The sequence below is a fragment of the Myxine glutinosa genome, chromosome 2 (genome assembly GCF_964187855.1).
Source record: "Myxine glutinosa chromosome 2, kmMyxGlut1.1, whole genome shotgun sequence".
Lineage (NCBI taxonomy): Eukaryota > Metazoa > Chordata > Myxini > Myxiniformes > Myxinidae > Myxine > Myxine glutinosa.
In genome coordinates this window covers 199,718,142-199,740,990 of record NC_136262.1, presented here as the reverse complement: position 1 = coordinate 199,740,990, position 22,849 = coordinate 199,718,142, and the positions used below count along the sequence as shown (strand labels likewise).

Here is a 22,849-nt window from a genome sequence, read left to right as displayed (position 1 = left end):
TCATACTAGATGTCCCACTAACCCCAAGATGATCAGCTACAGCTCATAACTCTACCTTACGTAACAGTTCTACATCTTGCACTGATAGCCCCTTCTCCAAAAATTCCTTCACTTCAAAATCCATCTCCTCAGCCATGGTGTATGACTGCAGTAATATAGAAGTACCAGCACCGTAATCAAAAGTCAAATTATCTGCCAATGAGAAAACTTACAAATGCGAAAAAAACAAAAATCCAAGACAGGTATCATATAATCCAGTTCCCGGACGAGCCCCCAATTTGTTATGGCCTGAAGCACACCAAGCCAAGCCTTCAATCACACTGTCTTTATTTATGGATTATCACATGAAAAATCTCTTCCTACACATAAAACAAAGGGAGAAGCGAGTGAAAAACCAGAGTAGGCCAGTCCAAGAGTAGGCAGGTCCAAGAGCAGGCAGGTCCAAGAGTAGGCAGGTCCAAGAGTAGGCAGGTCCAAGAGTAGGCAGGTCCAAGAGCAGGCAGGTCCAAGAGCAGGCAGGTCCAAGAGTAGGCAGGTCCAAGAGTAGGCAGGTCCAAGAGTAGGCCACCAAGGCAGGCCCAGCATGAGAGGGTAGGAGTAGGCAAGTCCACAAGTAAGCCCCAAGGCAGTAGAGGTACGGCAGCAAGAGTTCAATCAAAGTCACCCTTCAGGTGGAGAGATTGCAGCTGGAAACTCTACAACACCCAAAAAGGCACTCCACCATGAGCCCTCCTCCAAAATGGCCACACACTCTCCCTCTCTCTCTCTCTCTCTCTCCCTCTCCCCTCCCCTCTGAATCACCTTCCTGGCCCCTCCCATGCCCTGCCCCACAGCCAATCATAGGCTTTATACACATGGACCAAACCACTTGGTCTAACTCACAAAGGGGTGGGGGGAAAGAAAAAGGTCACAGACCATAACACTTCCGGTACGAGTCTAATCGATGTGATTTATCCCCTGTGTGCGAGTGTGCCAGGCGCTTGTGTTGGGAACAGATAGGTAAAAATTTTGGCTAAGTCTGCTTCTCGTCCTTTTTCTGTGTTTTTTTGTGAATAAAGACGTGTTCATTGTATTTCCTCTCAACCTGCCTGTGTGCGTCTTTTCCCCCATTGCCCAGCATCATTCAAACCGAATTTTGCTGCTCGATTAGGTCCGTAGATCACGATCACGAATCACTCAGCGCGCCTGATTGAAATAGGTGTGGGATCGCGAGGGGTTCAATACCCGGTCTTCCCAGTCACGTGGTCTCGAAGGTATTCGTAGCACGGTCGATAACCCTTCGGCCCGTGGTTGGGGGATTGGCGATTGGAGTGCTCCGCAACCCGCCTGGCGCGAGCTTCGTCGCGGTCAACGGCCCATGGACCCGGTGTCTGTGGGGAAATGGGGTCTTAACCCCTCCCCTTAGTACATCGACAGACATGGGATCCGCAACAATATATGTTGTTATGGAAACGGGGGACGGCTCTCCCGTTAGCAAGGGGGGGTTAATCCCCTTGTCCTGTTAAGCTGGCCGTCTCCGCCAGTCCTGGTACTTGTAACGCTCCTTTGCGAGGTGGGATTGATCAGGGTTATTGGTCAAGGTGTTCTCCCGAATACCTTCACCAATCCCTCCGCAAAACAGGGAGACAAGTACCGCTCGAAACCACGGATGAGATGGTATTTTGCTGAGCGGTTTAGCAGTCCGCGGTTCGAGCCGTTAGCAATGACTAACCCGATTATAAAGCGTCGGCCGAAATCGTGCCACGTATACTCAATAGGGGACAGGACGAAAGCGATCGGATGAGAAAGAAGAAGCCAAAGGTAAGAAATAACAGGATTTATTATTATGTACATGAACCCAAAGAAAGAGAAGAACGAAGTAATTTACAGTGAAGAGGAAGAAGCAGATACACAGGGCAATTCTTAGCTTATACAGTCTTACTTACTCCCAGGGACAGGACAACACAAACAGACTCACACGAATGGGGAATTGCAGGTAGGATTGGCTGGAGGGAGAAGAAGGGTCTGTGCAGAACGGCAGGGCTGGAAGGTGTGGCGGGAAAACGCGGCAACGACGTCGGCTCCAGCTCCACACTCCGGGCTGGAAGTGAGCAAACGGTGACTCCACGCACTCGGCTTTGCACCGGTAGCTTCCTCGGCGTCCTCTGCCTCCTGCGTTCTCTGCCTCCTGCGTTCTTTCACGCTCAGCTGGATCATGCACCTCCTTCACAGAACTCTTGATTCGTGCTCCCTCTCTCATCTGCGGGTGGGGGCTTCCCGTAACGGGTTATATAGCCACGCCCTACCAAGCCATGCCCACCGATTCCTGGTTGGTCGCAAGGGCCTTCTGGCTCCACCTTTTGATGACGATGGGCGGGCCACGCCCTTCTTCTCCGAGCTGACCGCGTGTGTAATGGAGTCTGAATGCTGTTGGAAATGTAGGCTTTGGGGCCATCGAAAAGGGGATCTATCTTATTTGATTTTGTGCAACGTAAGATCGGCTATTGGATACACAGCCTTATCTGGAACACAGAATAACAATATAACTATATAGTAAGGGAAACATATGAAAATCTGTTAACTAAATTGTTACCAAAAATTTTCTTCACCAATATGTTTGTAAAGATGTGTAATAACATGTGTTAAAATGTTGAAGGTCAACTCCCATGGGAAACCCAGAAAAAAAGCTGTTGAATTCAGGTACCGAAAAATTATTTTCGAGAATTTTTATTTTTTTAAATCGGCCCTTAAGTAACTTATGAGGGGTCAAATAAGGGTTTTTCATGATTCTGAGTTGATTGTTAACATTTATATTTCACCACAGACACTCCTTTGTGGAAAAATAAGTGTGTCTTTGTACTAAAATACTAAATAAGTACTAAAATAAATTTAAGTGTCTTTGTGGAAGATGGGAGCCAGACACTCAGACCCAGTAGTGCCAGTGTTTGAGCAAAGGTTTGAAGAAACCTTCAAACGACTCGCAAAAGGAGGAAGAACACCTGCACTCTGGGTGGAGTACCACCACATGGTAGATGTGATCAAGGTCTTTATCAGAACCGAGCGACTTGCAGACCACAATGGGCATCTGTCCTGCATTGTTACCAAGATGCTTCACATCTTTGCCGCTGCAGGCCATCATCAGTATGCCAAGGGCGCACGGCTGTACTGTCAACTCATGAAGGAACTAGAAACTTTGCCTGCTTACAAAGACACCTTAGAACGTCTCACTGCCCACGGGAACCACGTTGTCCGTTACTCAAGTCATGAGTGGTCCGGCACATGGTGTGACATTTGCATTGAGCAGACATTAATGAAGGCAGCCAAGTCACAAGGTGGACTGAGCAGAGGAAGAATGAGAAACAGTTTTTCTGGCCACAAATGCTGGGTGCTCACCCTCAGTCACCTGTCTGATGTCAACCGGCGGATGGAGGAGGACGTCAGTAAACATGTTCCAGTCCACAGAGACCTTGCCAAGACACAGATGAAGCGAGATGCAGAGGCAGTTGAACTTGTCCTAAAATGGTTTGAGGAGATCAAGCCATTCGACAACGATAGAGACAAGGAGTTGCTCGTGTCTTTCTCAACAGGATTCACAAGCACTGGAGATGACGCAGTCAATGCTGAGAGAGCAGCTGAAGTTGGGATGGAGATGCAGATCAAGCTGGATGGACAGTCAGTGACGTCGACCATGGATGTCAAGTCAAAGATAAAAGCCCTGTCATCACGAAGAAAATTTCCCTTGGTCAACGAGAAAAAGATTCACCTTGACTCACTAAAGTTGTTCAACCGACTGATCATTTTCGCCCAGCGGGATATGACAGTTGAGACAAGCTTACAGTATGAGCTGACTCCCTTCCCATTGTCCCTGTTCAGCAACAAAGATCAGAAGATGAACAAGGCAAACAAGGCAGACTTTTCAAATACAAGCCTGAAGGCGTTAACTGATCCACTTGACTTGACTAACCAACCCTGCTGCACCCTCGTAATTGATGGCGGATGGCTTGTCTACATGGTGAAGTGGGAACAACGTCAGACCTGGCAGGAGATCGCCAACAGTTACCTGAGCTACGTGCAGTATCTGGGCTGCTGCTCCCAGAAGATCATTGTGGTCTTTGATGGCTACAGCAGATCACCAAAAGATCACGACCACATCCGGCGTACCAAGAATTCCTGCTGTAATCTCCAGATTCGACCGGATATGTCCAACTGGACCCCAAGAGCAAAGTTTCTGGACAACATTTACCATGGACGAGATACTACATTGGGTGAAATTCGGTACAACATGTTCTCAAGGAAGGCAGCGGCAGGAGTGATCAAACCAGAGACTCTACCTCCAACAGAGGGTGCAGCTGCACAACATTCACTCCGTGCCTACCTGCAGACCCGGGACAGGATCCTTCTACAGAGCATGTCTCTGAACCCCAGTGACTATGGATGGACAATAGGTGTGCATGGGTATGAGCCAGTTCCAACACTGGACCCCACGGCTCCTGAGGAGCTATTGCAGTTCACGAGCTGTAATTGTCATGGAGATTGCAGCAACCGGCGATGCAGCTGCAAGAAGAATGGGGTCACTGCATCTCGGCCTGTGGAGTCTGTAATGGCATTACATGCATAAACTGCAGTCATGATGTTGTTGAGTCTGAAGAAGACATAGACAATGACTGTTGAAACTTCTGACATTGTGAATGAGAAATAACTCTTGAGTATTATATATGTATGTGAAATAAAAGCTACTTTGTGTGTAAATGTAAAAGTGAAAATATAAATGTTAACAATCAACTCAGAATCATGAAAAACCCTTATTTGACCCCTCATAAGTTACTTAAGGGCCGATTAAAAAAAATAAAAATTCTCGAAAATAATTTTTCGGTACCCGAATTCAACAACTTTTTTTCTGGGTTTCCCACGGGAGTTGAACTTCAACATTTTAACACATGTTATTACACACCTTTACAAACATATTGGTGAAGAAATTTTTTGGTAACAATTTAGTTAACAGATTTGTGAAATATCTCATAAAATGCCCTTACTGTATAGAGAGGTTCTATGATTGGCTATGTGCTTGTACATGGACTAGCTAAGGTGCACTTATTTCAATTAACAGCCAATTAAGGGGAAATGTACACAGGGGTTATTTATAAGGGATTTTAATACTAAATTTGATAAAGTGAAGGTTCTAAAAACTGCAACACAATGTCTACAATATAAGAGAGCTGTTGGTCTGTGTTTCTGTCTGTGTGTCGCCATTTTTCTCAGAGATGGCTGAACGGATCTACGTCAAACTTTCAGAGGTTCATCAGTGAGTGCCTGGGAGTGTTTAAGGCAAAACAAACAAACAAAAAAGTTGAAACAAAAAGTTTTTAAATTTTCTTATTTTTAATAATCGCTCGATAGTGCCGAAGTACTTTTCATTAATGACAGTTATATACAAGTACACATTCGCATAAATAAATACAAAACAATCACCAGTCATCTGAACACAAATAATAAAACAATTCCAGAACCGGTCGAAGTTGGTGGTAAGGCTTCTTCCTCTTCCTGAACGTCATCATACTTAAATCAGAAACGTGATGAACGGCACATTCACCAGCATATAATCAACGAAAAGATAAAATGATTATTTGACATTTGTGATGATTCTGATTTGGATGTAATTCCTTTTCCATTATATTTTCCCTCATTTCAAATATGTTAATGTTTCTTTTTTCGCTTGAGTAACGCTGGGTATTCCAGCGATAAACGCTTATATACTTTACTCGGGGCACAAATACAAATACAAGCCGCGACCTCATTCAGGGTTGTGGGGGACCGGGAGAGGGGTGTAAATTCTCTATTTAAATGTGTACCGTGTAGCGCCACCTGGTTATGGTGGCAGAGGGTATAACAATTTTCTTTTTTTACCTGTGCAACAATGAGGTTATGAAGCACTCTTTGCATGGATGTCTAAGATCCCATGGTTTCCTTCGTAAAGAGTACGCGAGCTATTGTCAGCATCCTGAAGGAACTCCAAATTCCTGCTCTAACCTACAGGGGGAACTGCACATGTGGCACATCCATGCCGCCCCGCGATTGATGCCATGTGGTACACACGAAACATGAAGAAAATACACTAATCTAAGTCTTATTGAAGGAGTTGGTACATATACGTACATTACATGCAAGACAGACATTAAGACACTTCGACATCATTTTGCACAAATTGCAAAGACATTCGTGGAACAACAGACAAATCGACACGAAATGGAATTTGAACCTGGTGTTTCAGCATCATGAGCTCTGAATTCAGATAGGAATTCCAAATGGGGGCCAAACCCAAACAAGTCCAGATGGAAATGCATTGTTGCAATGAATAGTAACATAGCTACACACACCACCTGCATACCCAGAAAACAGCTGATAACCAAACATTTAAAAAGTTTCTTTAAGGTTGGTTTATGATTCCTGGATTAAACTGCGATGCACTCGAAACCGAGTTTACCCATTGCCTGATCTTTCACAAGGTCACGATGCACTGAGTGATCATGTTATTCTTCCTTGGCCAATCGTATTTAGGGGTTAAATGAAAAATAAGATGATGCAGAGCATGTCCATCATACATACTGTATAAAGGGGTTGACATTGAGATTTGACCTCAGAATAACAGCAAAAAAGACATACAAGCTCCATAAAGTCACACAAACCGGAGAGTGAGTGGTTAGATGGATAGAGTCAGATTGATCATCAAACAGACAATGCATGAGCTGCTTTGGGGAAAAGGCCTGGTGGAGGTCCATATGCTCTTTGCTATATCTCTGTGCTAGCATCTTGACAGATTTAAAAAATGGCCAACAGTGACTTTTTCTGCAGGATGAGAGGAAGGTGCCCCCTGTCAGTTATGCCTGTGGTTATGCTCCTGTTTGCTGCTTGCATGACTTCTGCACAACGACATCACCAAGGCCCACACCGGCGTCATCCGGGTGGCTATTCCGCAAGCAGATGGGCCAATCGCAAGTGTCAGGTTCGTGAAAGAGCCAAGTACCTCCTTACTTTCACGGGCCTCTGGAGACAAACGGCCTTTCCAAAGCAATACCCCAAGTTTCGACCACCGGCACAGTGGTCTGGTCTGATCGGTATGTATACCTGTGCTACTGTATATGCAAATACAAGTGCAATGATCATAATGTTAGGTCATGGTGACATTTCTAAAGAGCATATTAATGGGAAATCAAAATGACTACTGCTGGATCGATGTGCAAAGGGAGTGGGTGGAAGGAGAGGACAGATCGAGTAAAAACATAGGAAACCAGACATGTAAGGGATGGAAGGAAAATTCAGTTGGACTGGGGAGCAAGCGCACTCGCACACACGCACAAAACTTCAAGAAGACCATGACAATCACCAATGACTAATGTAAGGGAAACCAATGACAGACCCAGGAGATGCGGTTCCACAGACCAAATAAAAAAAGGAAAAAGATGGGGTCAAAACATTAGAAATGAGCAATTAACCTACATTTGGGAAGAGTAACAAGACATGGGAGGCTGAATGATTGCATGTGATCTGTTGCTGTTCAGCAGGAGTGTATCACCAGGGGTGAGGAGGTGAGGATGCAACACCAGAAATGCAGCAGTAGAAGATTGTTAGGCAAACAATTTGCAATGGCACAGGAAAAGACCCCGAGCCTCTCGTTGAGTGACACTAATTACCCTCAGGGCCCTGAAGTTCACTTCCTCCAGGATGGTTAGAATTAGTGGTGCCAGTTGACAAGAGGGAAGATCCACTCCAAGGAGGTGCGGATAAAGGTTTTCCGCACTGTTAGCAGCTGAGAGCGGCGTTAAGGGATGTTTTGTTAATCCTCAGCTGTTACTTCATCATGTTCAGTTGCATGAAAATATTTTAAGCTTTCCTGACTTTTTCTTTCCCCTTCTCAGCACATATGGCTTTCCATGAAATTCAATGCAAATGTTGAAAAGTCTGGCTTTGCCAGTTGTTTAAAAGGCCATATTTGGTTTGGAAACATGCTCACGAGTTTTGGGTAACTATGGGATGATTGAATGATGGCGTGTCTATCAGTTAGAAATCCTGGAATGCTGCTCCAATGGATGGTGGAACACTTTGGTTTTACAGACGTTTTTATTTTCTGAGCCTTCTTTGTTGTCCGTTTACTTGGACCATGACTGTGTATTTTATTCCCAAAGAAAATAAATTCTTCCCCTTTAATTGTCTGTGCAGGTGGTATGGCACCTCACCTGCCTGTTCAACCCTCACCGCCACACCATGACAACGCTCTCCCCCACCTCTTCTACCACACTCTCCTACCTTCTAATCTCTTTCCCAGGCTTTGAATACTATTTAAACGAGTTACTTCTACTTTAGTAACAGTTTGTTCTGTGGACATGGCTACTGGGTGGAAATTCTGGGATGAAAATGGAACTCATTAGTGGCCGGATTAGGCCATCTCTGTCATATTCCTTTGAGAGGGGTTTACACCGCACACGCGAAACGGAAAGTGTGATTGAGCAACCGTTGGTCCGATTGACACGAAATTTTACCATAGGAATGCCTCCGCCTGTATAATATTTGTGTTCATAATTATGATGACATAGGTCACATGGTACGGACGCCATCTTGGAAAAACTTTGCACCTCTATATCTCCCATACCACTCAATAGAAAAAATTGAGACCTGGCTCATGGTCAACTACTCCCCATGGGGAATAAGCTATGATAATGATGATGTCATTGGTCCCTTCGTCATGACGTCATAATTCAACGTACAACACTTATCCGATCATTATGAATTTTTTTCTCAGCAACTGTTGGTCTGATGGGCACGAAATTTTCACCATAGGAGTGCCTCCTCCTGTAAAATATTTTAATAATGATCATGACGTCATAGGTCATGTGGTATGGGCGCCATCTTGGAAAAACCAAAAAACGTTGCACCTCTATATCTCCAAAACCGCTCCATGGAAAAAATGGAAACATGGCTAATTGTAAAGAACTCCATATGGGGAATAGGTGTTGTAAACGACGACGTCATTGGAGCTGTAATTATGACATCATAATTCGACAGTGACAACTTCTGATCAGTTTGAAATTTATTGAGTGAGATCTACTGTATGTAATAATTATATTAGAGAATATAAATTTATGATCTCATCGCTCACGTGGTCTGGCAGCCATATTGGAAGTTCAAAAATATAAGAATTGGCTCACACCAAGTTGACTGCACAGGGTATGTATTCTATGAATACCATCTAGTTCTAAAGTGTTTCGTCATTTTCTCGGCTTTGCTTATTGTTCCCCGTCGCACAGCATAGCGAAAGGGGGACTATGGCTTTCCCCTCCGTCCGTGTGTCCGTCCGTCCGTGCGTGCTTGTGTGCGTGCGTGCGTGCGTGCGCGCGTGCAGGCGTGCGTGCATGCGTAAGCGAAGGACCGCATTCAAATTTGGTGTGTGGGTGCAACCCACGTCAAAATCCAAGATGGCCGCCGCCATGTATGTCTGATGCCATGTATGTCTGAACCTTGTGAGATGAATATCTTGAAAAATAAGCGAAGTACCAACTTCTAATTTGGTGTGTGGGTGTATCTCGGCATAAGGAAGAACGCGATTGAAAATTGGGTCGCCACGTCAAAATCCAAGATGGCGGCCACCATATATATGTCTGAAACTTGTGAGCGAAATATCTTGAAAAATAAGCGAAGTACCAACTTGTAATCTGGTGTGTGGGTGTATCTAGGCACAAGGAAGGAGGCTGTTTAAAATTGGGTCGCCACGTCAAAATCCAAGATGGCCACCGCCATGTATGTCTGAACCTTGTGAGATGAATATCTTGAAAAATAAGCGAAGTACCAACTTCTAATTTGGTGTGTGGGTGTATCTCGGCATAAGGAAGAACGCGATTGAAAATTGGGTCGCCACGTCAAAATCCAAGATGGCGGCCACCATATATATGTCTGAAAATTGTGAGCGAAATATCTTGAAAAATAAGCGAAGTACCAACTTGTAATCTGGTGTGTGGGTGTATCTAGGCACAAGGAAGAACGCGATTGAAAATTGGGTCGCCACGTCAAAATCCAAGATGGCGGCCACCATATATATGTCTGAAACTTGAGCGAAATATCTTGAAAAATAAGCGAAGTACCAACTTGTAATCTGGTGTGTGGGTGTATCTAGGCACAAGGAAGAACTCTATTGAAAATTGGGTCGCCACGTCAAAATCCAAGATGGCCGCCACCATATATATGTCTGAACCTTGTGAGCGAAATATCTCGAAAAATAAGCGAAGTACCAACTTCTAATCTGGTGTGTGGCTGTATCTAGGCACAAGGAAGAACCCTATTGAAAATTGGGTCGCCACGTCAAAATCCAAGATGGCCGCCGCCATGTATGTCTGAACCTTCTGAGCGGAATATCTTGAAAAATAAGCGAAGTACCAACTTCTAATCTGGTGTGTGGGTGTATCTAGGCTTAAGGAAGAACGCCATTGAAAATTGGGTCGCCACGTCAAAATCCAAGATGGCCGCCTCCATGTATGTCTGAACCTTGTGAGCGAAATATCATATCATAGCATGTTTTCTGCGTCTTCCACTTTGTCAACTCACATCACTTCACCGACGAGGGACCTAGGCGTAACGCTTGTTTCATATGAAAAATTCCAAACTGAACTGCTTCCTTCGGACACGGGTGTGATTGTTTATTACTCTATCTACCTGTCTGGCAGTCAAGCAAAATTAAAAATCATTCCAAACAGGAAACTTACTGTTTTTAGGATATCATAAAGGACACAAACAACAGGCAGGAATAACTAATGCAATGTGTTAATTACGATGATGTAATTGATACTGTATCAAGGCAGTAAACATCTGGATTTATTTTCTACGACCTTTAAATTCTTTATTTTATTTCAATTGAATTATATACTTGAACACTGGAGAACACAAATCGCCTTTTTACCATTTTCAAAACCCTTCCGTTTTGCAGTGCTTGGACAATATTTTTTATGGCATTTTATGTCATCACAACCAATCAAATTTGCCGCTCGTAGACCCGGCCCATGTCTTTGTTTCTCAAGATAGTATGGGGTAAGGTGTTCTATGAACTCTCTAGTTGATTCTGCAGTGATTTCCTAATAATGCCAGCATTCCCACTTCCACAAAAGGCTGTGTGTGTGCATGATCTGCCAGCTGTCGCTCATGGCCGCAAGTACCGAATGTGGCGACTGGGCAGATTAGCAAGTGCTGGAGTGCGTGAGATGGCTGAGCAGGGAGAGGCATGGGGACTCATGAGGGAGTTGGAGGCGAGCATCATCAATGGAAGACCAACTATTTCCGGGTTATTTACAACCCCAGGCATTGCTAACAGTACCGGGCAGACTTTCATCGAGCTTGAGGTCAACAATAAGCATCCCCTGGTGAGTATTATTTCCATGAGAAACATGTTGTCATTACTTTAACTTGAGCATCCATACCATAAAATATATAAAGTATATTATATTTTGAACACCAAATGATTCTAATTGTGCTATACTGTATACAGTATTTTAAAATGCCACAATGAATAACTGTATCAAGCAAGAAATTGCACCTGGGGAAGCTAAAGCTAAGGTAAACATCGTTCGGGGATATATACTTATCAATGAAAGGAGGACGAAAGGACGGAAGGGGGATGAAAGGAGGATGAAAGGAGGATAAAAGGAGGACAAAAATTCCACAACTACAGGAATAATAAAGTTATCCCAACATATCAATTATATACAGACATGGGTTGGGGAGTGCAAATTTTGAATTACATACAGAATTACATACAGGGGAGTGCAAATTTTGAATTACATACAGAATTACATACAGGGGAGTGCAAATTTTGAATTACATACAGAATTACAAACTGGGGGGTGCAAATTTTGAATTACGTACAGAATTACATACAGGGGAGTGCAAATTTTGAATTACATACAGAATTACATACAGGGGAGTGCAAATTTTGAATTACATACAGAATTACATACAGGGGAGTGCAAATTTTGAATTACATACAGAATTACAAACTGGGGGGTGCAAATTTTGAATTACATACAGAATTACATACAGGGGAGTGCAAATTTTGAATTACATACAGAATTACAAACTGGGGGGTGCAAATTTTGAATTACGTACAGAATTACATACAGGGGAGTGCAAATTTTGAAAAGGGGGATTTAATTTATCCCCCTTTCCCCGAATGCCCTGCCCTCTTCACTTTTAATTACCTCTTTTCAAAAATTGTCAATTTGTAATTTGGTAATCCCAATACGTTTTGAAGTTCCACACCCAACAAAACACATAAATGTGGAATGGGTGTGTTGAACAAGTGTAGATATTGTTGGCAAGATATTTGTGTTTTGAGGGTGTATATATCCATCACGGGTGTGTGATGATGGTTCCCGAAATCCTGGGGTGTGGTCAGTTATCAAGTTTGTTGCAGTGTGCTCGCCAAGTGGCTTAAACACACCCCCAGTGTTAGGATTGTCTTAATATGAACAGACATTAATTTAAGTAGAGATAAAATTCCACCATGTTTGCATATGTAATTATTTATTTCTCCAAATATGTTATTTTAAGCATTTAATGTACCTATTATTACCGTTCTATAGTTCTCTGAGATAATCTCATCCACTGTAAATAAGAAAAAAAATGTACAATTATTAATATCGTCTATGGGTGACGATGTCATCTGGGGTTTTTTTTTTTTTTTTAAACACAGAGTCAAGGCTTGTGTAATAGCTAACACATTATACACGAGGACAAGCACAGACCCATAAAGCATACAATAAATAAAGGGAGCAGGAGACGAAAGGGGGTGGGGGGAGAGGAAAACATACAAGCACAACAACAGCGGAGAACAGGGTCGTCGGTAGATCTGTGGAAGAGAGAGGGCCGGTGGGGGGTGATGGGTGGGAGCGAAGGGGTACACGGTATAAAACAAATTGACACCAATAGGAATTTCAGGAAAGAAGTTGGAGATTGAAAGAGGTGGAGTTGGGGTGTTTTCAGCTTTATCACAGGAGATACCAATGATTCTGAATGCTTTGGTTTCAACAGCGTGAAGCTGAGCTAGGTGTGAGGCAGGAGCACCAGCCCAGAGGGGGGAACACTATTCCATTGAGCTGCAGATGAAAGCCTTGTATGTGGTGAGGAGCTCAGAAGTGCCCAGAACGGACTTCGCACGACGGACGATGCCCAGTCGGCGACTGGCTTTGGAGGCCAGATTGGAAATGTGGTTTTTCCAGGAAAGATCATGGCAGATAGTGAGACCCAAAAGCTTGAGCGACAGAACTTCTTGGAGAGGATTGTTGAGAAAGTAGATGGGAGGGTTGTCTAGACGGTCTTTACGGAGAGACAAAGTGAGAGTGTGAGATTTGTCAGGATTAAAAGACATGTTCCACTTGTTTGACCAGTTTGTGATTTTGCCCAGGTCTGCAGAGAGTGAGGAGGCTGCTGACTGCCAATCTGAGGGTTAAGATATGGAGCGGCAGAGAGTGGAGTCATCAGCAAAAAGAAAGAGAGGATTTTCCAGAAAGTCGGAGAGATCATTATTGAAGACCAGAAATAGCACGGGGCCCAGAACACTGCCTTGGGGAACTCCAGCCTGAACAGGAAGGGGAGATGAGAGAATTCCATTCAGGGCCACACGTTGACTGCGACTAGAGAGGAAGTCGGCAAGCAATGTGTGGAGGTTTCCACGGATACCATAGGAAGAGAGTTTGGGTTGCCAAAAGAGAAATGATGTTAAACAGTAAGGAGGGATAATCGTGGTGCTTCACTCATTTTAAAAGAACATCCCAACAGATATTTTAAATTAGGCAGAGTTGAGCATGGTTCAAACTTGGATGTGAGACCTTCATGAAAGACTGGGTGGGTGTTGAAGGCTCGGGTGGTGGCAAATAGCGAAGGAACTAGGGTGCTCACCTCCAAGCTGTCTGGTTAGAAATGTATTCTCAAATCTGACTATAACAGCCATTTCGGTACAGTGCGGGAAGAAGATGCTGCATGTCTGTTCACACTGATATGTGACTACGGATGAGAATCCAACTTTCTCATCTCCATTTCCGGTGTAGATGTCAATGATCTCACTCTTATCTTAAGAAAAATACACCATTGTGTTCCAGTAATCTGACAAAGTTCCAAATACCCTGACAAGGTATTAATTTCGTTTTAAAATTGACTTTTTTTAATGTGAGGCCCTATACTTACATCCAGGCACAGATCTACAGAATTGTTAGAGAAGGAATGGTGGAAGAGGGGTCATGGTGAGTAAGGTGGGGCTGAATGAATGTATGGTATGGCATTGGATATGGTGGGACGAGGAGGACCATTGACCAATAACAACAACTATCCCGTGAAGTTTCGGTTCAAAGCGCTACCCAGTACCCACTGGAATGCCCTGACATCAACCGGAATGGGGAACTCTTTGACAAAAGCTTTTGACTGGTTTGAGCAGAATAAGTGGAGTATGCCTATGAAGTATGGCGATGATACGGGAAGCGGTGAGAGGATAGAGATAGGAAACCGGACAAACAGACACATCGTGTCATTTATGAAGAAGACCATAGATAAAGTACAGGTACTTCTACATCACTTATATAAGAGCTTTTTTGTAAATATAGCGATGGTTAAACCAATAAATAAATATAAATAATATTTTTAAAGCTATTGAGCTGCGGATGAAAGCCTTGTATGTGGTGAGGAGCTCAGAGGTGCCAAGGAAGGACTTCACACGATGGAGGATGCCGAGTCGGCGACTGGCTTTGGAGGCCAGATTTGAAATGTGGTTTTCCCAGGAAAATATCATATTGTCCAGATGATAAAGAAAATAAATAAGGAATCAAAAAATTTAGAATAATTTAATAATTAATGAATTAATTGAATAATCCAATTTTTTTGGGGCAAAGCACTTGTTCGCTATTGTGCCCAAATTTCAGATTTCTAGCTCAAAGGATGGCTGAGATATCGCCCGGACAAACAAACCACCAAGAAAGAAGACAAACAAGAAAACAAGAAGACGTCATGCAGAGCACGATACTTGCAAAATCCACCCCTCCCCCACAAAAGGTTGCCATGGATACATCAAATTGTCAATTTCATTAAGATTAAAATTGATGATCGTAATCAAAGTTCGGGTCAATCGGATTAAAATTGATGATTTTTCAGGTGAAAATTGATATTAGAAGTTTGACCTTGAGTTGACCTTTGACCTTTTGGCCTTAAAAAGTTGGTTTGCGATTTCAGTGAGGCACTGTGCAATTGCTATATAATTTTCAACTTGATGAAAATTGACATTTAAAAAAAGATGAAAATGGATGATTTTGGAAGTTTAACCTTGAGTTTACCATTGACCTTTTGACCTCAAAAATAGTTGGTTTACCAATTTAGTGACTCAACGTACAAATGCTGTTCAATTTTCAATTCAATGAGATGAAAAATGGCGATTTTTAAAATTTGACCTTCAGATGACCTTTGACCTAAAATTGACCTAAAAATCAATTGGCTTTTCAATTGTGACGACCTCTACAACTTGGTGACGTTTAATGATCTGTTTAGAATTGTGACCTGCAGGCGAGTGACAAACAGACAAACACAACCGACCAATATACTTGAAAAATTCTCGATTTTGTAACAGTGAAAACTGTTAAGTAACAAATGGAGTGAAAACTAAGTACTCCCTTTCAGCGCGCGTCATCACCAGACCACTCTTAGTGCCTGACGATGACATCGTCAGCACCTGGAGATGGAATAGGAAGGGGAGGAATACAATATATAGTATACACAAGCGGCATTCAGCCTTTGCACAAGTTGTCTTGGAGGAATCATCAGACAAGGCCAAAAAAAAAAAAGGTATAATTTGTTGCGGATCTCCCGAAGCCCGTCGACGTATAGAGGGAGGGTTAAGCCCCTTTTCCCCCTCGGGTATTTGTGTCCACGAGGCCGAATCGCCACTTCCACAGCGAGCGTGGAAAAGGGTATCGGGTCGACGCCGCACGTACCTTTGGTACCCACGCTGCCACGAAAACGGGGACCGGACCTCGCACAAGCCACGCTAATCAAAACGCCCGAGCGGTGTGCGTATCAAGTGACTCGTGCCGTTACCTTTTATTGAACCCGATTTGAGCGGTTCTATTCGTGCGATGCTAAGCCAAGAATGAAATGACGGGAACGGTCAAATAAGAGGAAGAACACGGTTTATTTACTATGTACAGGCGAAGAGACACAGAGCAGGCACTTAAGCAGTCTTAACTAATCCCCAGACAAAGGGCCCACTCACTCACACGGGGAAAAAGAAAGAAAGGAACGAAGTTCGCGCGCCAAACGTGCCTTGCCGTCGGTCGCTCCGGAACAGCTCGCCCGGCGTGGCCCTCTGGTGGTCACGGCACGTACGCAGGAAGCCCAGGTAGGAGGATCGTCGGCGTAGGTGGCTCTGGAATGGATCGTCTCCACAAGCGCGATTAATACAGCCGCAGGGCACAGAGCACGGGGAAAGTTCGTGTACAACGAGGCTATTACAAACAGTTCAATTCAAGCACTCCGACTCATTCTCTCTCGTCTGCTCTCCCCGATTCTGACTCTCACAGGGGCTCCGACTGATTCTTGACTCGTTCTGGTTCTCGACTGAGGCGGGGGGCCCGGGGCAGGGATTTATGGCTCCGCCCTGGCCTTGCCCGAATGTTTCATGCCCCTCCTCCCGTCGCCGTGGTGAGCCACTCCCCTCGAGCACTGATTAGCTGCTCGCGGCTTACCGGCCACTCCCCCTGCAGCTCCTCCCTTCGGCCTTGCCAGACTTGTTCAGGCCGAGTACATGGTATTCCAGCCTAATCGAGGCCTACACTTACTGGCCTGCTCAACGCAAAACTAACACAGGAAAGGAGACTACGCTTACATTTACTAAGAGATAACTGAACTACAGCAAGGCTACATGTTGTGGTGCGTCTACCTACGAGGGGGGGTCATCCTTTATTCTCAAAACCGCAACACTATATATAAATATTTTCAAGTGTTTGTGTGTTTGTTTGCATGTTTGTACATTATTATTTCTCGGCTGAGCCGTAGCACCTAGAGGCCCCAAATTTGGGTGTAGGTACTGCTGGTCCACTGGCAAAAGGTAACCACCATGAGGCCAATAACTCCCTAGTTTTTCAATGTAAAACATGTCCCGAAACCACTGCCAGGAAAAGCTCACTCAACAAGTCAGCGCTGGGTAGCCCCTGCTGGCAAATAAAAAAGAACCGAGAACGGCACTCAGCAGAGAGCATACCTCCGCCTGGTTGGTCCTATCACTCAATGGTGAAGAATCACTTAAAAAAATTATACTAGCTGGATCCGGATCCGGATCTTCACCAAAATTGAATCGATACCTCTTTGTCACACACATAACCTGTCCAACAAGTTTCGTCCAAATCCATCCACAACTTTTTGAGATATCCTGCTTTGTATCGTTTTTGGCCCCATCTCCCAATGGTGAAGAATCACTTTAAAAGTTCTAGTAGCCGGATCCGAATCCAGATCTTCACCAAAATCTAATCATTTTGTCCTTGTCACATACGCTACATCTCTGCCAAATTTCGTCCGAATCCGTGCACAACTTTTTAAGATATTTTGTTCACCGACAAACGGACAGACGAACAGACAAGACAGGGGTGAAAACATATCCTCCATCCACCTTTGGTAGTGGAGGTTGGTGTGTCTTAGACAGATAAAGGAAAGGTTGGTGTGTCTTAGACTGTTGCGAGTAAGAAATATGAGTTCCCTTACAAAAAACAAGTACAAAAAGTTTTAATTTAAACAAAAGCCGCGTCGATGTTACACAATGCCTAGATGCAGCTGTGCCTATAACGTCGATGTTATAAGCACAGGACATTCCTATTGATTCGATTACTTGATGTTATTTTTGTGCAAAGTGAAAATATATCTCGGCAATTTCCCGTGTGTGGCGACGAATTTTTAATATATCTCGGCATTTTCCCGTCTGTTATTTCAGGCGGTGTATGACTGACCATGCCGCGATTTAAAAAAAATATATCTCGGCAATTTCCCGTGTGTGGCGACACGTGAACGAAGCTATGCTTCTCTCTCTCCACATTATTGTGAGACGTATAAATTAAATATTTCATCGTGACGATTGTCATCAAATGGACGAATTTTTAATATATCTCGGCATTTTCCCGTCTGTTGTTTCAGGCGGTGTACGACTGACCATGCCGCGATTTAAACAAAATATATATATATCTCGGCATTTTCCCGTGTGTGGCGACACGTGAACGAAGCTATGCTCCTCTCTCCACATTATTGTGACGACGTATAAATTAAATATTTCATCGTGACGATTGTCATCAAATGGACGAATTTTTAATACTAGGGCGTGCCCGTACGTGGGTGCAAAAAAACATGCGTGCAAACAACAACAACAAAAAAAAACTTTGAAACCACGTGGCAGTAACGACCACAGAACCCCCCCCTCTATTTACATGAAATGGTTTGGTCCATTCGCAAAGCCAAAGCGAACGGCTTGCGAGTACGGTAGAACCCCCCCCCCCTCTATTTACATGAAATGGTTTGGTCCATTCGCAAAGCCAAAGCGAACGGCTTGCGAGTACGGTAGAACCCCCCCCTCTATTTACATGAAATGGTTTGGTCCATTCGCAAAGCCAAAGCGAACGGCTTGCGAGTACGGTGACCATACCTTGGGAACCACTGGTCCGATTAATTTCAAACCTTGAAAAGGCACATCCTCGGGTCCCCAGCAATATACCTGGCAAGTTTCAAGTATATCGGACCCGTGGTTGTCGAGAAACAGCGGTCACAGACACACAGACACACACACATACACACAGAGATTACTGGAATTATAGATAGACTAGGGCATGCCCGTACTATATATAAGCTAGGACGTGCCCGTACGTGGGTGCCCGTTCCTTGCCAAAAAAAAAAAAAAAAAAAAATTTGTGTAGGGGTGTGTGTGTGTAAACATCCTAGGGCGTGCCCGTACGTGGGTGCAAAAAAACATGCGTGCAAACAACAACAACAAAAAAAAACTTTGAAACCACGTGGCAGTAACGACCACAGAACCCCCCCCCCTCTATTTACATGAATGGTTTGGTCCATTCGCAACGACCACAGAACCCCCCCCTCTATTTACATGAAATGGTTTGGTCCAAAGCGAACGGCTTGCGGTGTTTGGTAAAGAAATCGCCATAGCTCGGTAACTACTTGTCCGATTAATTTCAAACCTTGAAAAGGCACATCCTCGGGTCCCCAGCAATATACCTGGCAAGTTTCAAGTATATCGGACCGGTAGTTGTCGAGAAACAGCGGTCACAGACAAACATACACACATACAAACACACATACAAACACACATACACACATACACACAGAGATTAATGGAATTATAGATAGATATCTCGGCATTTTCCCGTCTGTTATTTCAGGCGGTGTATGACTGCCCATGCCGCGATGTAAAAAAAAAATATATCTCGGCAATTTCCCGTATGTGGCGACACGTGAACGAAGCTATGCTCCTCTCTCCACATTATTGTGACGACGTATAAATTAAATATTTCATCGTGACGATTGCCATCAAATGGACGAATTTTTAATATATCTCGGCATTTTCCCGTCTGTTATTTCGGGCGGTGTATGACTAGGCATGCCGCGATTTAAACAAAATATATATATCTCGGCATTTTCCCGTCTCTTATTTCGGGCGGTGTATGACTAAGCATGCTGCGATTAAAAAAAAAAATGTCAATGGACTTGAAGTTACAGGCCTTTGAGAATTCATTTCGTTCTATAAAGGGCAACTTTCATCGGATTTTCTTCCCGTTTTTTTTCAACCGAGTCTAAAACTATGTTGGCGACTGTGAAAAATGAAATGATATATCGAATTTGATTTGAAAGAAAACTGTGTGAGAGGAAGACACCACAGGCCAACAAAACAGGCCTCAAAGCTATGCGAGTTAATAAAATGGTGGATATTTGTTTATATGAAGGCTCTCCCAGAATGGGTGGAGCTTTGAGGTTTTGTCTTCTCCGCAAGAACAAGAAGAAGAAGAAGAAGAAGAGGTGGTAACAACAACAACAGCAGAGTGCACTCTATGAGCAGCGTCGGCGACGCGGCTAAAAAATTATACATGAGGAGGCATTAGGCCCATCAAAGCTTGTGCTTTTATTATTATCAACCTATGGTTATTTATCCATGCTGTATCCTTTTTGAATGCTCAGCATCAAACCAGAAAGTAGTAAGTACCATTTATTAAAGTCTTTGGTATGGCTCAACCAGGGTTTAAGAACTGCTGACCTCCGAGCCTCAGAGCTGACACTCTAACCATTACACCATGAGGCTGGTAAAAGTAAAAGTTCACATAACTTTTTTAGCGCCCCTCGTAATTGTTCTTTTTTTAATCAGTTTGGGCAAATAAGCCTTTGTGTTTGCATTATAAACGCTTGTTCTTCCACCAGTGTTGCCCTCCTTTGTTTGTACTGGGGATGCTTTTACACACACACACTTACTGCGCATGGGTCCCCAAACTTACTCGGCTACTCAGGTGGGTCACAAGTTTGGAAACTCCTGCTCTCACGCATGTAATTGCCGATCTTGAGACCGACGATCGCTCATGATAAAATGTAAGTCGACAAACATCGTGCGGGTTTCCCTGCGGAGTTCGTCACGCGCTCATGTGATCTGCCGCATCGAGTTATTGGCAAACAAAAGAACAAAACAAATGCCTCTGTTCCCATCAGGCTCATTTTTTCTTTAAGGGTTTAATATGAGTTTTTGGAATCTTAAGCTTGATATTAAAGACCAAGCAGATTTGGTAAAGCAAGCTGTTAGAAATACTCTGGCTATGTCATTCTTTCTTCCCAGAATAATGTCCATTTTCATTTGCTGAAGGTTTTTCTTTCAAACAGTTTGGCCTCAGACAATGCAAGCAAATGGAATAGTGACTGAATGAATGGCTGCATGGATTCCTGACTTTGAGATTTTTGTTGTTGTTGTTGTTGTTGTTGTATACAAGATCGAGGCTCGTGTGAGAGCTAACATCAATCAGAAAAAAGGACAAACAGACACAAAACATACAATAAAGGGAGCGGGAGACAAGATTGGGAGAGAGAGGGAAGCACACAAGTACAACTGCAGGAATCAGGGACAACGGAAGATCAGTGGGAGGGGGAGGGCTTGGGGGGGCATGGGAAGGTGGGGGGTGGGGGTGGGAGAGGTATAAAACACATGGATACCACTAGAACTTCCAGGAGAGAAATAAGTCGGTATTTCAAAATAGTGTATCTGGGGTGAATTAACGGGGGTAGAAAAGATCAAGGTTTTGGGTGGGGGAAGATAAGAGATGGGGGTGAACAGGTGTTTTAAAGACCTGGAGGGAGGAGTGGGATTGAAGAGAGTGAGGGAGTTTGCTCCAGAGGCGGGAGAGAAGAGGAATTAAGGAGTGAAGGTGAGCAGAGAGTCTTGATTTTGGCAATTTCACCAGAAGAGGGTTGTTGGTGATAAAGTTGGTGATAAAGGTGATAAAGATAAAGTGGGTGCAGGGCAATAGAGCAATTTCTTTTTTTTTTAATGACAGTGGGGGGGCGGGGGGGAGGACAGGAAAGGGGGCAGGAAAGGGGGCAGGGGTATCTTTGCAATTTTACAAAATTGACCTCAGTGGAGTGAGGGGCTTGATAGGGGGTGGGGATATTCATTTTGTCAAGTTATTTGAGGTCACAGTTTGAATTCAACAAACGTTTATGCGTACAAACGTACATACTCTGATCCTTTCAATGTGTGCCAACATTCCCCAATATCCTGACCTGCGTGTCACGTGTATTATTCATTTCCTCACACACACCGGATGAGGGCTGAGTCTGAAATCAGTCATCGTTTCTCCGAACATGGAACTAAAGGTTCTGCCGAAGCATTGCGAGGGCTAGGGATTGCCATGTGGTTTGCTGTTCCTTTCCCCTGTGATAGTAAGGGCAGAAATTTGGAACTTTGCCAGGGTTCTGGGACACGATGGAATACTCTTTTGAAAGTCACCATGGAATGTGTTAACATCCGGAAGCAAGTGCTCTAATAAGGACGAAATGCCATCGACTGGGCCTAAAATTACTCAAGCTCTTTCATGATCCTAAACTCATGTATAAAAAGTGATGGAAGTACAAAATGTCTTTCGACAAATCGTGATGAAAGGTGACAGACAGGAACAATTAAATTTGACAGCTACTGGAAAAATAAAGGCCTGTCCTTTCCAAAGATCTCTAAAAAAAATGTGTGAAGTCGATTTCATGAACAGTAACCTGTTTTTAAACTTTAGGCAAATATAATATGCACATCATTAGCAAATTGATGTTTGAAGAAAAGCATTTGATGAAAGGCCGAAAAAAAAATAAGGACTTGTTTGGGTGAAGGTGCTTTTTGAAGGACGGTGTTCAGCAGGAGCCGGTGCCTCGTGTGCACAGCTCTGGGAGGCAGGTAATCAGATTTGAACCCGCAGAGGCTTCGCCTGTCACCCGCAAATTGTATGACAGGTAAAAGCGAGAGAAAGTGAAGCTGTCTTGCATCCCCCTTTCATCCCAGATTTCCTTCATGATTAAGATAATTCCAAGCCCAGACTGGTTTGTCGGAATGGACAGCATAAACCTTTGTGAAGGTGACCATTGGCGTGAACATATCTCCACCAATCTGTACCCTTACGATGCGGGCACGAACAGTGGCTTCACCTTCTCCTCGCCGAGGTTCCCCACACTACCGCAGGAACCCATCGCAAAGGTACGCGTTCATCGACTGAACCGCCACTCGTAATTGGTGCATACACTTCTCAACTTGACATCTCTTCGATAGCTGCTCATGGGAGTGCCAATT

General features: G+C 43.9%; 1 protein-coding gene across 2 annotated transcripts in view; it reads left to right on the top strand.

Annotated features, from left to right (window-relative positions):
• Positions 1-22,849, top strand: part of LOC137420938 (spondin-2) — a 74,714-nt gene that overhangs the window by 42,200 nt on the left and 9,665 nt on the right. For both annotated transcript variants that reach the window (XM_068106470.2, XM_068106471.2), the window contains 3 exons: positions 6,829-7,091; positions 11,152-11,378; positions 22,565-22,756. In XM_068106470.2, the coding sequence (XP_067962571.1) occupies positions 6,830-7,091; positions 11,152-11,378; positions 22,565-22,756 (681 nt within the window). In that variant the 5' untranslated portion in view covers position 6,829. The remainder of the gene's footprint in view (positions 1-6,828; positions 7,092-11,151; positions 11,379-22,564; positions 22,757-22,849) is intronic.